Source organism: Triticum dicoccoides, chromosome 3A (assembly GCF_002162155.2).
Source record: "Triticum dicoccoides isolate Atlit2015 ecotype Zavitan chromosome 3A, WEW_v2.0, whole genome shotgun sequence".
NCBI lineage: Eukaryota > Viridiplantae > Streptophyta > Magnoliopsida > Poales > Poaceae > Triticum > Triticum dicoccoides.
In genome coordinates, this window is record NC_041384.1 from 491353849 (window position 1) to 491368713 (window position 14865).

The window sequence follows — 14865 nt, forward strand, 5'->3', positions numbered from 1 at the left end:
ACCTTATGAATTGCTTCTGGAGGAAATATGGTACACAAGATAGAGGGCCTGTTCTGATTGCTTGGGATAAAGTCAGTCGACCAAAAGATCATGGTGGCCTTGGAGTACTTGATCTCCACGCTCAGAACATGGCACTGCTCATCAAGTTCCTCCACAAGTTTTTCAACAAAATGGATATCCCCTGGGTCAACATAATTGGGAAAAGCACTACCAGAACAGATTGCCTGGAGAACAATTGGTAGGTTCCTTCTGGTGGAAAGCTATTCTGAAGCTCCTGCCAACCTTTAAGAAACATGCTATGTGCAAAGCAGGGAAAGGAGACACGGTATTACTATGGACTGATAACTGGAATGGATTGCCACTCAGCACCAAATATCCTGAACTACATTCTTTTGCAATCAACCCAGACATTACACTGCATGAAACTATGGAACTAGAGGATTACAGCTTGCTATTCCATAGGCCACTGTCACAACAGGCTTATGAACAATACACTACTCTAGTAGACTTTTTGACAACAAAACAGTCAATGAGGAGAAAGACATCTAGACTTACACTTGGTCAGCTCCTAAGTACTCATCCATGAAAATGTACAAGGCCATAATGGGTACTAGAACAACACACATTATCTTAAGAGACTCTGGAAAACAGCATGCAGGCTACGGCATAAGATCTTCTTTTGGTTGTTACTTCATGACAGAGTTAGTTCAAGAAGTCTGCTACAGAGAAGAAACATGTACCTGCAGGATTACAATTGTGCACTTTGCTCAGAGGCCACCAGTGAAACGATTACACACCACTTTTGGGATTGCCAATTTGCTACTATGTGTTGCAGTCCATCAATCCAACTAGACTGAGAGGAATCCATCAACCTAATTCAATGGAAATTCTCATTATGGGATGTTGGAGCTTGTGGATGAGCAAAAATGATAAGATCTTCAGAATGGCTACCCCAACGCTTGACACATGGAAGTATTACTTCAAAGAGGGACTGAGAGTTAGCAGAACCTCTAATTTAGCTATGTTGTTCCCTAAAACAGGCATTGGCTGAACCTGTTGTTGTATTCTTTGTTGCTTTGTACATATTATTTATTAAATGATAATATAGATAATATACCGTAGAACAATTGTTCTACGGTTTCAGCTTAAAAAAACTGGGACAAGTATGCAAACTGCCCCGCTCCCGAGTGATTCCACAATTTGTATCCTCCTTCCATTTCCACATGCTAAATACCACTTGGCTTCCAACAAGATGCAGCAGTTATACACTTCCTAGTGCCGAATTCAAATGACACTGGTGCATATAATCTCCAGGGATTTTTCCTCAAGGAAGTCCAAAATTCAGTAGATGAAAAGAGCGCGCATAAAACACAAACTTCACAAACTTCACAGGTCATAGTTTGGTAGGAAAGCCACGAAGTCAAACATAGGTGGTACTTATATCGGTATTTCACGCATAATCGAATTAGTACAGGACCGTGATGACCAGTTTTCTCGAATCACCGAGAGATAGGATAGGTAAATATCAATTGCAAAACCAAATTAAGAAAAAGGCCACATGAAAATGAAGCCACTTTATTTGCAAACACCCGCAGATCTGGGCCATCACTTGGTCCCGATGAACAGCCCCCACCTCTGCTCACCAGCAGAGCTCCTCTGAAGTTTCGCGTTCCACCCAGTCACAATGTCATCATAGTCCTCCTGAAAATAAATCAAACTAACAATTAGATATGCTTGCATTTTTTTTAGAATATTAAGATATGCTTGCTAGGAACATCGAAAGAATGGAGACATCTAAACTGCCAGTTCATGGTTGGGCCTGTTAAGGGCTTACCTGGCCGAAGTCAGCCAGAAATTCATCTTTGTTCTTTTCAACTTCGGCTAGCTCCCTCTGTAAAACTTTCAGGAACTGAAATGCAGAATTCAGCATTAATTAGTATCCAAGAAACTGCTCTCTACATCTTTTCGGAAGAAAACATAACACTAAAAGTTGCAAGCCAATGAGCTGGTGAGGGAATAACCTGATCAGTGCGGTCTTCAGCAACGACATCATGGAAACCAGCATTCTGTAGCATCTGCATAGTTTTGATGTATATACAAGTTAATGGAGATCCAACATTTTCTTACACAAACAGTACTAACAATATATCATCGCAATTAAGTGGCACCTGTCCATAAGTCTCTACGTTATGAAGGTCGTAACCCCTCTGCTTAATGTATGCCGCAAACTCTTCAGATGGTTTTCCTGGACTCCTACAGTAATCACTGATTAGGACCTTACCCCCAGGTTTTAGCCATTTGAAGAAACTTCTAAACAAAGCAGGTTTATCCTGCAAATACAAAAGCAGCACTAGTCATAAAACTGTTGTTCTGGCACCAAATAAGGAATGACACAGAGAGTAATCACCAATTGTAGATGCAAACACGTCAATTTTTTTGTAGATGCAAAACTAAGCATGATTTTTTTACATTTCAGCTGCAATTACTTCAGCTCACTAAAACCTCGAAGTGGGCAGTTGATGATATGTATAAGAAGTTAAGAACATACTTGTATGTGAAGGATAGTGTCACGGCTGTAGATAACGTCAAATGTATTGTCTGGGTATGTCTTTGTGGTGCAATCAGCAACTTCAAACTCGACTGCGCACTTGCGTCCAATAGCATGCTCAAGTGCAAATGAAACCATGTTTATGGAAAGATCAATACCAACAACATGAACATCATAGTTTTCGGCCATATAAAAATCACCACCACCGATTCCACATCCAACATCAAGCACCTTCTGCCCAGGTTTAAGATCGAGCAAGTCCACAAATTCTTTTGTAGTCTCTGTGAATGACAATAAATAAGCGGTTGTAAGTGTACATTACAAACTAGAATGTCACAGGTTTCATAATAACAGATGGTCATATATGCCCTCACCAATTCCACCAGTGCTCACAAAACCTTGCCCAAAAACACGCTCATAGCGTAATATTCCACTGGTTTTGTACTGCACATTATCCAAGAATCTTTGGAAATCCCGATCTTCTGTTGAGTTGACTTTTTGCCATAGCCAACATATCTAAAAAGCGTGGAGTCATATTCATCAATTTCACTAGCTCATGGAAAGTAAATGCATATCTAAAGTGTACAATGGACTGAGAAGTACCTGGTTTTGATTCTTCTTGTTCTTCACATAAGCTCCAACGCACTTGCAAGTGAGTAGAGAAAGTTCAGAGGAGTTCCCACTCTGATCAATGGCATGGCCCTCTTTAAATACCTATTTTGTAAATCAAATGTTAGCTATTTAAAAGAAAATGCTACCGTATCAATTTGTTGGCAAAAGCTCGGATAAGCAATGAAAATGGCGAAGCCATTCAATCCTACATAAAATTATTACAAAGTAGTGCAAATGACACTAATTTGTCCTGTGGTATGCATTCTAGAGGCAATAGCTTATATGCTGTAAAGTAGGTAATGATCAATTTCAAATAGAGCAGAAAACAGACTGAAAACTGAAATTGAAATGGGAGAAGAGGCACTAGCGTAGGAAAGCATTTTCACCTTAGTATAAAACCTTGGTTCACGATAATGTGTCGGATTCACTTTCCTTTTTGAGTCTCCAGATTGATGGAAACATGATTCTCTAAAGAAGATATGGCCACCAACTTTTAGCCATTTAACCATTCTTTCTACAAGCTTCTCAACCTACGATAAGGGATAAAGGTTAGGAACAGTCGCAAGAAAAAAAAATAGCAGCCAACACATGCCAACAAAGTTAGTTTGCATAGGAAATGTTATCATTTAAGTTTTTAAAAACCAGGGTTAACTATTTATCTGGAAAATAAAGGATTACTATGATTTTATCAAGCCTGGAAATGATTATTAAATCAAGGATTGAGACAAATAACCAGGTTCATAAGTGCGTTCTCTTACCTCCGCGTCTGAAAGATACATCAGTAACCAGTTTGAAAATATAAGATCGATGGAGTTATCCTCAATCACCAGGTCCGGAGATGTAACATCAGCACACATGAAGGATGCATTTTTGTAATGGCCATTTATGCTTTCATTCTACAAAGAAAATATATTCAAAAGAGCTCAGCCAACCAGGCAAGCTATGCATGCAGAGATTAAAACGAATGACATCGCAATTCAGACATCCAATATATTTTCTTAGATGTTGATACCTTTTTAATCACGCTTTCAATGAAATCCATTGCGAGGACATGCCCAGCTGTCTTAGCCAGTTCACCAGTAAAGCGACCTATTCCAGCACCAAGCTCCAGCACTGATTTTCCTTCATATGAAGGAAGTAAAGACAGTATCTGAAAAGGAATGGTAGAACTATATGAGAATGGTGATACTACAAGTCGAGAGAAACATGTTATAAAGTTCTCATTTTCAAGAAATCATGTCTGCTTCATGGGAAATACAGATTATTCTTGTACTCTGCATGTAGCATGGTAAGGCTTCGTATATGATACCTGATGCAGTATGGCATGTCAATGTTCAATGTAAATACAGGAGGATGGATTTTTATTATTAAGGAGAATATGAATGTCAAACTTCTATCGAACCAAAAAATGAGTACAGCCTCCAAAGGGAAGAAAATGTGTAAGTTGAGGTTTTTGGCATCATCTCAAGTGGATACGATATTTTCTTGAACCAAACCAGGACTCGGGGGAACACTAAAAAGTAGGTGTCAGCATCACCAATGAGCACAGTTTCGTTGAACCCCACACAATACCAATCAGTTTAGTCCCCAAAATAATGCAGCACCTCCAAAAGCATCAACGAGTACAACATGCATTTCTTTCTAGGTACCGCCAATATTATGCTTGATTATACTTGGTGCCGGGTGGGGGGCAAAAGCAGTAAATCAACACACATGCTCCCTGGATCCAGGCAGGTGGTCAGTTGAAGAAACGAAAAATATCGTGTATCCGTAGCTATTACTTAACGATTATCACTGAACAACGGGAACGGAAACGAGGCGATGGCATGGGGTTATCACCTCGGGGCGCTCCTCCTTGTCTAGATCGGCGGCGCGGGAGTCGAGCATCATGGCCTCGACGGTGAGGTCCCTGGAGTGCTCCTCCCAGTACCTCTTCTGCGCCTCCCTCTCCTCCTCCAGCTTCGCCAGCACCCCTGCAACACACACGCTCGTCATTGACCCCACTCCAGCAAACAGAGCAGACACGCACACCATGTGCTCGACCGTTCTCCCCAACCAAGCGAGAACAGAGATCCGATCCGGTCCGGCCCGGTCGATACGGGACGGTCCTACTTACCGTTGGCAGCGATTTCCGCGGCGGCGGCGGCGGAGGCGTCCATCTTCGTTCGCGTGGCCGTTAACGGCGAGCTGTCCCGCGTGAATTCAGAGGGGATGGTTCGTTACGGGAGGCGGGCGGGATTAGGAGCCCTCGACGGCGAGGCGGGCGCGGGAGAAACTGCGGGAGCGGCGGTTGAAGGATCTCCCGCGCGGCTGCATCCACGACGGGATCGGCTGCGGGGAGGAGGAGCACGGACGAGTGGAGCGGGTGTGAACGAACTGTGACGGACGCGGTGGGTGGGGGAGAAGGCGAGGTTGGAAAAGGGTTTTATAGGCGGGAGGGAGGGGATCGAGTCGACCGATCCACCGTGAGATCTGCGCCTCACGGCGAGCGTGGATCCTGGATCGGGGTTTTGATTATTTTATATCGATTTCGCTTTTGTCGCTATGGCTGAGCTGATCTGTAGCCTGATTGGGCGGCGTGTCCTGGTGCCTGACGTTGGGTTCAGTTACGGGGGTGGTCGACTGGTGAATGGGTTTGTTGAAACTGCCAGATGAAATGTGACGAATTAATCTGGACGACGTGGTGGTCCGTGCTGGCTGGCAAATTTCCTTCTCGATTTCTCGCCACACCAGTCACCACCAAGCGACCCAGCTAGCGACTCAGCCAAGTTGATATTCGCATCCTATCTCCCCGAAAAAAAAAATCGCATCTTAAGAGTAGAGATCCCGTCGTGGCACTAGCAACGATCACACTCGGAGACACTACATAAGAGCATCTACAGCCGCAAATCTGACGTGTCGCGGACATTGACCTATCACCTCTCATATTTCGTCTGCTGCATTTAACTACCTTAAAATTAATATCTCAAATCCATACAAACCATCTAAAATAAAATCTATGTATTACGTAGATATTCTATCTACCCTATATTACTCGTCGTCGAAGATGTCTACGATCTCCGTGTTGGGTGTCGTGGGTCTAAGTCTGACAGTGATGTAGGGGGGGTGTATGAAAAGGCAAGATCCTATCTATGGAGAAGTTGTAAGCACGCGAGGTTTACGAGTTCAGGCCCTTCTCGGAGGAAGTAATAGCCCTACGTCTCGGAGCCCGAAGGCGGTCGACTGGAGTATGTGTGTGTGAATTACAGGGGTGCCAACCCTTATCTCGGAGGAGGGGGGTGGCTTATATATGTTGGGGAACGTAGCAGAAATTCAAAAAAATTCTACGCAACACCAAGATCAATCTATGGAGTAATCTAGCAACGAGGAAAGGGGAGTGCATCTACATACCCTTGTAGATCGCTAAGCGGAAGCGTTCAAGTGAACGGGGTTGATGGAGTCGTACTCGTCGTGATTCAAATCACCGAAGATCCTAGTGCCGAACGGCCGGCACCTCCGCGTTCAACACACGTGCAGCCCGGTGACGTCTCCCATGCCTTGATCCAGCAAGGGGAGAGGGAGAGGTTGGGGAAGACTCCGTCCAGCAGCAGCAGGACGGTGTGGTGGTGGTGGAGGAGCGTGGCAATCCTGCAGGGCTTCGCCAAGCACCGCGGGAGAGGAGGAGGGAGAGAGGCAGGGCTGCGCCGTGGAGAGGTCAAAACTCATCTATTGGCAGCCCCAAAGTCCTCAAGTATATATAGGGGAGAGGGAGGGGGTGCGCCACCTTTAGGGTTTCCACCCCAAGGGGTGCGGCAGCCCCAAACCCATCTAGGGTGGCGGCCAAGGGGGGGGGAGGGGGAAACTTGCCCCCCAAGCTAGGTGGAGGCGCCCCCTCCCCAAACCCTAGGCGCCTTGGGCCCTTGTGGGGGGGCGCACCAGCCCACCTGGGGCTGGTCCCCTCCCACACTTGGCCCATGCAGCCCTCCGGGGCTGGTGGCCCCACTTGGTGGACCATCGGGACCCTCCCGGTGGTCCCGGTACATTACCGATAAAACCCGAAACTTTTCCGGTGACCAAAACAAGACTTCTCATATATAATTCTTTACCTTCGGACCATTCCGGAACTCCTCATGACATCCGGGATATCATTCGGGACTCCGAACAACATTCGGTAACCACATACAAACTTCCTTTATAACCCTAGCGTCATCGAACCTTAAGTGTGTAGACCCTACGGGTTCGGGAACCATGCAGACATGACCGAGACATTCTCCGGTCAATAACCAACAGCAGGATCTGGATACCCATGTTGGTTCCCACATGTTCCACGATGATCTCATCGGATGAACCACGATGTCGAGGATTCGATCAATCCCATATGCAGTTCCCTTTGTCTCGCGGTATTGTACTTGCCTGAGATTCGACCGTCGGTATCCCGATACCTTGTTCAATCTCGTTACCGGCAAGTCTCTTTACTCGTTCCATAACACATCATCCCGTGATCAACCCCTTGGTCACATTGTGCACATTATGATGATGTCCTACCGAGTGGGCCCAGAGATACCTCTCCGTCACACGGAGTGACAAATCCCAGTCTCGATTCGTGCCAACCCAACAGACACCTTCGGAGATACCCGTAGTGCACCTTTATAGCCACCCAGTTACGTTGTGACGTTTGGCACACCCAAAGCATTCCTACGGTATCCGGGAGTTGCACAATCTCATGGTCTAAGGAAATGATACTTGACATTAGAAAAGCTTTAGCAAACGAACTACACGATCTTGTGCTAGGCTTAGGATTGGGTCTTGTCCATCACATCATTCTCCTAATGATGTGATCCCGTTATCAACGACATCCAATGTCCATGGTCAGGAAACCGTAACCATCTATTGATCAACGAGCTAGTCAACTAGAGGCTTACTAGGGACATGGTGTTGTCTATGTATCCACACATGTATCTGAGTTTCCTATCAATACAATTCTAGCATGGATAATAACGATTATCATGAACAAGGAAATATGATAATAACTAATTTATTATTGCCTCTAGGGCATATTTCCAACAGTCTCCCACTTGCACTAGAGTCAATAATCCAGTTCACATCGCTATGTGATTAACACTCAAGGTCACATCCCCATGTGACTAACACCCAAAGAGTTCTAGGTTTGATCATGTTGTGCTTGTGAGAGAGGTTTTAGTTAACGGGTCTGCAACATTCAGATCCGTATGTACTTCGCAAATCTCTATGTCATCTTGTAGATGCAGCTACTACGCTATATTTGGAGCCATTTCAAATAACTGTTCTACTTGGAGCTATTCTAAATTGTTGCTCCATTATACGTATCCGGTATCTCTACTCAGAGCTATACGGATAGGTGTTAAGCTTGCATCGACGTAACTCTTTACGTCGAACTCTTTATCACCTCCATAACTGAGAAACATATCCTTATTCCTCTAAGGATAATTTTGACCGCTATCTGGTGATCTACTCCTAGATCACCTTTGTACCCTCTTGCCAGACATGTGGCAAGGCACACATCAGGTGTGGTACTCAGCATGGCATACCGCATAGAGCCTATGACAAAAGCATAGGGGACGACCTTCGTCCTTCCTCTTTCTTCTGCCGTGGTCGAGCTTTAAGTCTTAACTTCATACCTTACAACTCAGGCAAGAACTCCTTCTTTGACTGATCCATCTTGAACACCTTCAAGATCATGTCAAGGTATGTGCTCATTTGAAAGTACCATTAAGCGTTTTGATCTATCCTTATAGATCTTGATGCTCAATGTTCAAGTAGCTTAATCCAGGTTTTCCATTGAAAAACACTTTTCAAATAACCCTATATGCTTTCTAGAAATTCTACATCATTTCTGATCAACAATATGTCAAGAACATATACTCATCAGAAATTCTATAGTGCTCCCACTCACTTCTTTGGAAATACAAGTTTCTCATAAACTTTGTATAAACCCAAAATCTTTGATCATCTCATCAAAGCGTACATTCTGACTCCGAGATGCTTACTCCAGTCCTTAGAAGGATTGCTGGAGCTTTGCATACTTGTTAGCATCTTTCAGGATTGACAAAACCTTCCGGTTGTATCACATCAACCTTTCCTCAAGAAAATCGTCGAGGAAACAATGGTTTTTGACATCCTATCTGCAAGATTTCATAAATAATGCAGTAATCGCTAATATAATTCCAACAGACTCTTAGCATCGCTACGAGTGAGAAAGTCTCATTGTAGTCAACTCCTTGAACTTGTCGGAAAACATCTTAACGACAAGTCGAGCTTTCTTAATGGTGATACTTACCATCATTGTCCGTCTTCCTTTTAAAATACATATGTACCTAACAGCCTTACGACCATCAAGTAGTTCTTCCAAAGTCTACACTTTGTTTTCATATATGGATCCTCTCTCGGATTTTATGGCCTCGAGCCATTTTTGGAACCCAGGCCCACCATCGCTTCTCCATAGCTCGTAGGTTCATTGTTGTTTAGCAACATGACTTCCAAGACAGGATTACGTACCACTCTGAAGTAGTACGCATCCTTGTCATCCTACGAGGTTTGACAGTGACTTGATCCGAAGTTTCATGATCACTATCATAAGCTTCCACTTCAATTGGTGTAGGTGCCACAGGAACAACTCCCTGTGCCCTGCTACACACTAGTTGAAGTGACGGTTCAATAACCTCATCAAGTCTCCACCATCCTCCCACTCAATTCTTTCGAGAGAAACTTTTCCTCGAGAAAGGACCCGGTTCTAGAAACAGTCCTTTATTGCTTTCGGATCTGAGACAGGAGGTATACCCAACTATTTTTGGTGTCCTATGAAGATGCATTTATCCGCTTTGGGTTCGAGCTTATCAGCCTGAAACTTTTTCACATAAGCGTCGCAGCCCCAAACCTTTTAACAAATGACAGCTTAGGTTTCTCTAAACCATAGTTCATACTGTGTCATCTCATCGGAATTACGTGGTGCCCTATTTAAAGTGAATGTGGTTGTCTCTAATGCCTAACTCATAAACTATCGTGGTAATTCGATAAGAGACATCATGGTATGCATCATATCCAACAGGGTGCAGTTATGATGTTCGGACACACCATCACACTATGGTGTTCCAGGCTGTATTAGTTGTGAAACAATTTCCACAATGTCTTAATTCTGTGCCAAACTCGTAATTCAGATATTCATCTCTATAATCATATCATAGATATTTTATCCTCTTGTCATGAGGATCTTTCAACTTCACCCTGAAATTACTTGAACCTTTCAATAATTCAGACTCGTGATTCATCAAGTAAATATACTCAACATCTACTCAAATCATCTGTGAAGTAAGAACATAACGATATCCACTACACGCCTCAGCACTCATTGGACTGCACACATCAAAATGTATTACTTCCAACAAGTTGCTTTCTAGTTCCATCTTACTGAAAACAAGGCCTTTCAGTCATCTTGCCCATGCGGTATGATTTGCATGTCTCAAGTGATTCAAAATCAAGTGAGGCCAAACGATCCATCTGTATGGAGTTTCTTCATGCATATATACCAATAGGCATGGTTCGCATGTCTCAAGTGATTCAAAATTAAGTGAGTCCAAAGATCCATCAACATGGAGCTTTTTCATGTGTTTTAATATGACTCAAATTGCAGTGCCACAAGTATGTGGTAATATCATTGCTATCTTATATCTTTTGGCATGAACATGTGTATCACTACGATCGGGATTCAATAAACCATTCATTTTAGGTGCAAGACCATTGAAGGTATTATTCAAATAAACAGAGTAACCATTATTCTCCTTAAATGAATAACCGTATTGTGATAAACATAATCGAATCATGTCTACGCTCAACGCAAACACCAAACAACAATTATTTAGGTTTAACACCAATCCCGAAGGTAGACGGAGCGTGCGATGTTTGATCACATCAACCTTGGAAACTCTTCCAACACATATCGTCATCTCACCTTTGGCTAGTATCCGTTTATTCTGCAGCCTTTTATTTCGAGTTACTAACACTTAGCAACCGAACCGGTATCTAATACCCTGCTGCTACTAGGAGTACTAGTAAAGTACACATTTAATATAATGTATGTCCAATACATACTTCTGTCAACCTTGCCAGCCTTCTCATCTACCAAGTATCTAGGGTGGTTCTGCTTCAGTGACCGTTCCCCTTATTACAGAAGCACTTAGTCTCGGGCTTGGGTTCAACTTTGGGTTTCTTCACTAGAGCAGCAACTGATTTGTTGTTTCATGAAGTATCCCTTTCTTGCCCTTGCCCTTCTTGAAACTAGTGGTTTTACTAACCATCAACAATTGATGCTCCTATTTGATTTCTACTTTCGCGGTGTCGCGAATAGCTCAAGGATCATATCTATCCCTGATATGTTATAGTTCATCACGAAGCTCTAGTAGCTTGGTGGCAGTGACTTTGGAGAACCATCACTATCTCATCTGGAAGATTAACTCCCACTCAATTCAAGCGATTGTAGTACTCATACAATCTGAGCACATGCTCAACGATTGAGCTTTTCTCCTTAGTGTGCAGGCTTAAGAAACTTGTCAAAGGTCTCATACCTCTTGACGTGGGCACTAGCCTGAAATCCCAATTTCAGTCCTTGGAACATCTCATATGTTCTGCGATGTTTCAAAAACGTCTTTGGTGCCTCAATTCTAAACCATTTAGCATTACGCACTGAACTATCATGTAGTCATCAAAACGTGTATGTCAGATGTTCGCAACATCCACAAATGACGTTCGAGGTTCAACACACTGAGCAGTGCATTAAGGACATAAGCCTTCTATGAAGCAATGAGGACAATCCTCAGTATACGGACCTAGTCCGCATAATTGCTACTATCAACTTTCAACTAAATTTTCTCTAGGAACATATCCAAACAGTAGAACTGAAGCGCGAGCTATGACATAATTTGCGAAGAACTTTTGACTATGTTCAGGATAATTAAGTTCATCTTATGAACTCCCACTCAGATAGACATCCCTCTAGTCATCTAAGTGATTACATGATCCGAGTCAACTAGGCCGTGTTCGATCATCACGTGAGACGGACTAGTCATCATCGGTGAACATCTTCATGTTGATCGTATCTACCATACGACTCATGCTTGACCTTTCGGTCTCTTGTGTTCCGAGGCCATGTATGTACATGCTAGGCTCGTCAAGTCAACCTAAGTGTTTCGCGTGTGTAAATCTGTCTTACACCCGTTGTATGTGAACGTTAGAATCTATCACACCCGATCATCACGTGGTGCTTCGAAACGACGAACTTTCGCAATGGTCCACAGTTAGGGGGAACACTTTCTTGAAATTTTAATGAGGGATCATCTTATTTACTACCGTCATTCTAAGCAAATAAGATGCAAAAACATGATAAACATCACATGCAATCAAAAAGTGACATGATATGGCCAATATCATTTTGCTCCTTTTGATCTCCATCTTCGGGGCTCCATGATCATCATCGTCACCGGCATGACACCATGATCTCCATCATCATGATCTCCATCATCGTGTCTCCATGAAGTTGTCTCGCCAACTATTACTTCTACTACTATGGCTAACGGTTTAGCACTAAAGTAAAGTAATTACATGGCGTTGTTCATTGACACGCAGGTCATAAAATAAATTAAGACAACTCCTATGGCTCCTGCCGGTTGTCATACTCATCGACATGCAAGTCGTGATTCCTATTACAAGAACATGATCAATCTCATACATCACATATCATTCATCACATTCTTTTGGCCATATCACATCACATAACATACCCTGCAAAAACAAGTTAGACGTCCTCTAATTGTTGTTTGCATGTTTTACGTGGCTGCTATGGGTTTCTAGCAAGAACATTTCTTACCTACGCAAAAGCCACAACGTGATATGTCAATTGCTATTTACCCTTCATAAGGACCCTTTTCATCGAATCCGATCCGACTAAAGTGGGAGAGACTGGCACCCGCTAGCCACCTTATGCAACAAGTGCATGTCAGTCGGTGGAACCTGTCTCACGTAAGTGTACTGTAAGGTCGGTCCGGGCCGCTTCATCCCACAATACCGTCGAAACAAGATTGGACTAGTAACGGTAAGCATATTGAACAAAATCAACGCCCACAACAACTTGTGTTCTACTCGTGCAAAGAAACTACGCATAGACCTAGCTCATGATGCCACTGTTGGGGAACGTAGCAGAAATTCAAAAAAAAATCTATGCAACACCAAGATCAATCTATGGAGTAATATAGCAACGAGGAAAGGGGAGTGCATTTACATACCCTTGTAGATCGCTAAGCGGAAGCGTTCAAGTGAACGGGCTTGATGGAGCCGTACTCGTCATGATTCAAATCACCGGAGCTCCTAGTGCCGAACGGACGGCACCTCCGCGTTCAACACACGTGCAGCCCGGTCACGTCTCCCATGCCTTGATCCAGCAAGGGGAGAGGGAGAGGTTGGGGAAGACTCCGTCCAGCAGCAGCACGACAGTGTGGTGGTGGTGGAGGAGCGTGGCAATCCCGCAGGGCTTCGCCAAGCACCGCGGGAGAGGAGGAGGGAGAGAGGCAGGGTTGCGCCATGGAGAGGTCAAAACTCATCTATTGGCGGCCCCAAAGTCCTCAAGTATATATAGGGGAGAGGGAGGGGTGCGCCCCCTTTAGGGTTTCCACCCCAAGGGGTGCGGCAGCCCCAAACCCATCTAGGGTGGCGGCCAAGGGGGGGAGAGGGGGAAACTTGCCCCACAAGCTAGGTGGAGGCGCCCCCTCCCCAAACCCTAGGCGCCTTGGGCCCTTGTGGGGGGGCGCACCAGCCCACCTGGGGCTGGTCTCCTCCCACACTTGGCCCATGCAGCCCTCCGGGGCTGGTGGCCCCACTTAGTGGACCACCGGGACCCTCCCGGTGGTCCCGATACATTACCGATAAAACCCGAAACTTTTCTGGTGACCAAAACAGGACTTCCCATATATAATTCTTTACCTCCGGACCATTCTGGAACTCCTCGTGACATCCGGGATCTCATCCGGGACTCCGAACAACATTCGGTAACCACATACAAACTTCCTTTATAACCCTAGCGTCATCGAACCTTAAGTGTGTAGACCCTACGGGTTCGGGAACCATGCAGACATGATCGAGACGTTCTCCGGTCAATAACCAACAGCGGGATCTGGATACCCATGTTGGTTCCCACATGTTCCACGATGATCTCATCGGATGAACCACGATGTCGAGGATTCGATCAATCCCGTATGCAATTCCCTTTGTCTCGTGGTATTGTACTTGCCCGAGATTCGATCGTCAGTATCCCGATACCTTGTTCAATCTCATTATCGGCAAGTCTCTTTACTCGTTCCGTAACACATCATCCCGTGATCATTCCCTTGGTCACATTGTGCACATTATGATGATGTCCTACCGAGTGGGCCCAGAGATACCTCTCCGTCACACAGAGTGACAAATCCCAGTCTCGATTCGTGCCAACCCAACAGACACCTTCGGAGATACCCGTAGTGCACCTTTATAGCCACCCAGTTACATTGTGACGTTTGGCACACCCAAAGCATTCCTACGGTATCCAGGAGTTGCACAATCTCATGGTCTAAGGAAATGATACTTGACATTAGAAAAGCTTTAGCAAACGAACTACACGATCTTGTGCTAGGCTTAGGATTGGGTCTTGTCCATCACATCATTCTCCT

The 14865-nt window shown here is 44.4% G+C and overlaps 1 protein-coding gene across 1 annotated transcript; it reads right to left on the minus strand.

Moving 5' to 3' along the window:
- Positions 1-1364: 1364 nt before the first annotated feature.
- LOC119268738 (phosphomethylethanolamine N-methyltransferase-like) lies at positions 1365-5567 on the minus strand. The gene is made up of 12 exons (XM_037550436.1): positions 5277-5567; positions 5000-5133; positions 4173-4310; positions 3919-4056; positions 3547-3690; positions 3152-3262; positions 2923-3064; positions 2549-2829; positions 2169-2330; positions 2022-2075; positions 1835-1909; positions 1365-1701 (listed from the first exon to the last, which is right to left on the minus strand). Exons 1-12 carry the CDS (start codon positions 5317-5319, stop codon positions 1606-1608), a joined length of 1518 nt encoding a protein of 505 aa, XP_037406333.1. The 5' UTR covers positions 5320-5567; the 3' UTR covers positions 1365-1605.
- Positions 5568-14865: the final 9298 nt, after the last annotated feature.

Coding starts and splice junctions, on each gene's coding strand:
- LOC119268738 (XM_037550436.1), bottom strand. CDS start 5,319: ATGGACGCCTCCGCCGCCGCCGCCGCGGAAATCGCTGCCAACG. Junction 4,311..4,999: donor ACAAGGAGGAGCGCCCCGAG/GTGATAACCCCA, acceptor ATTCCTTTTCAG/ATACTGTCTTTACTTCCTTC. Junction 3,065..3,151: donor ACAAGAAGAATCAAAACCAG/GTACTTCTCAGT, acceptor CACGCTTTTTAG/ATATGTTGGCTATGGCAAAA.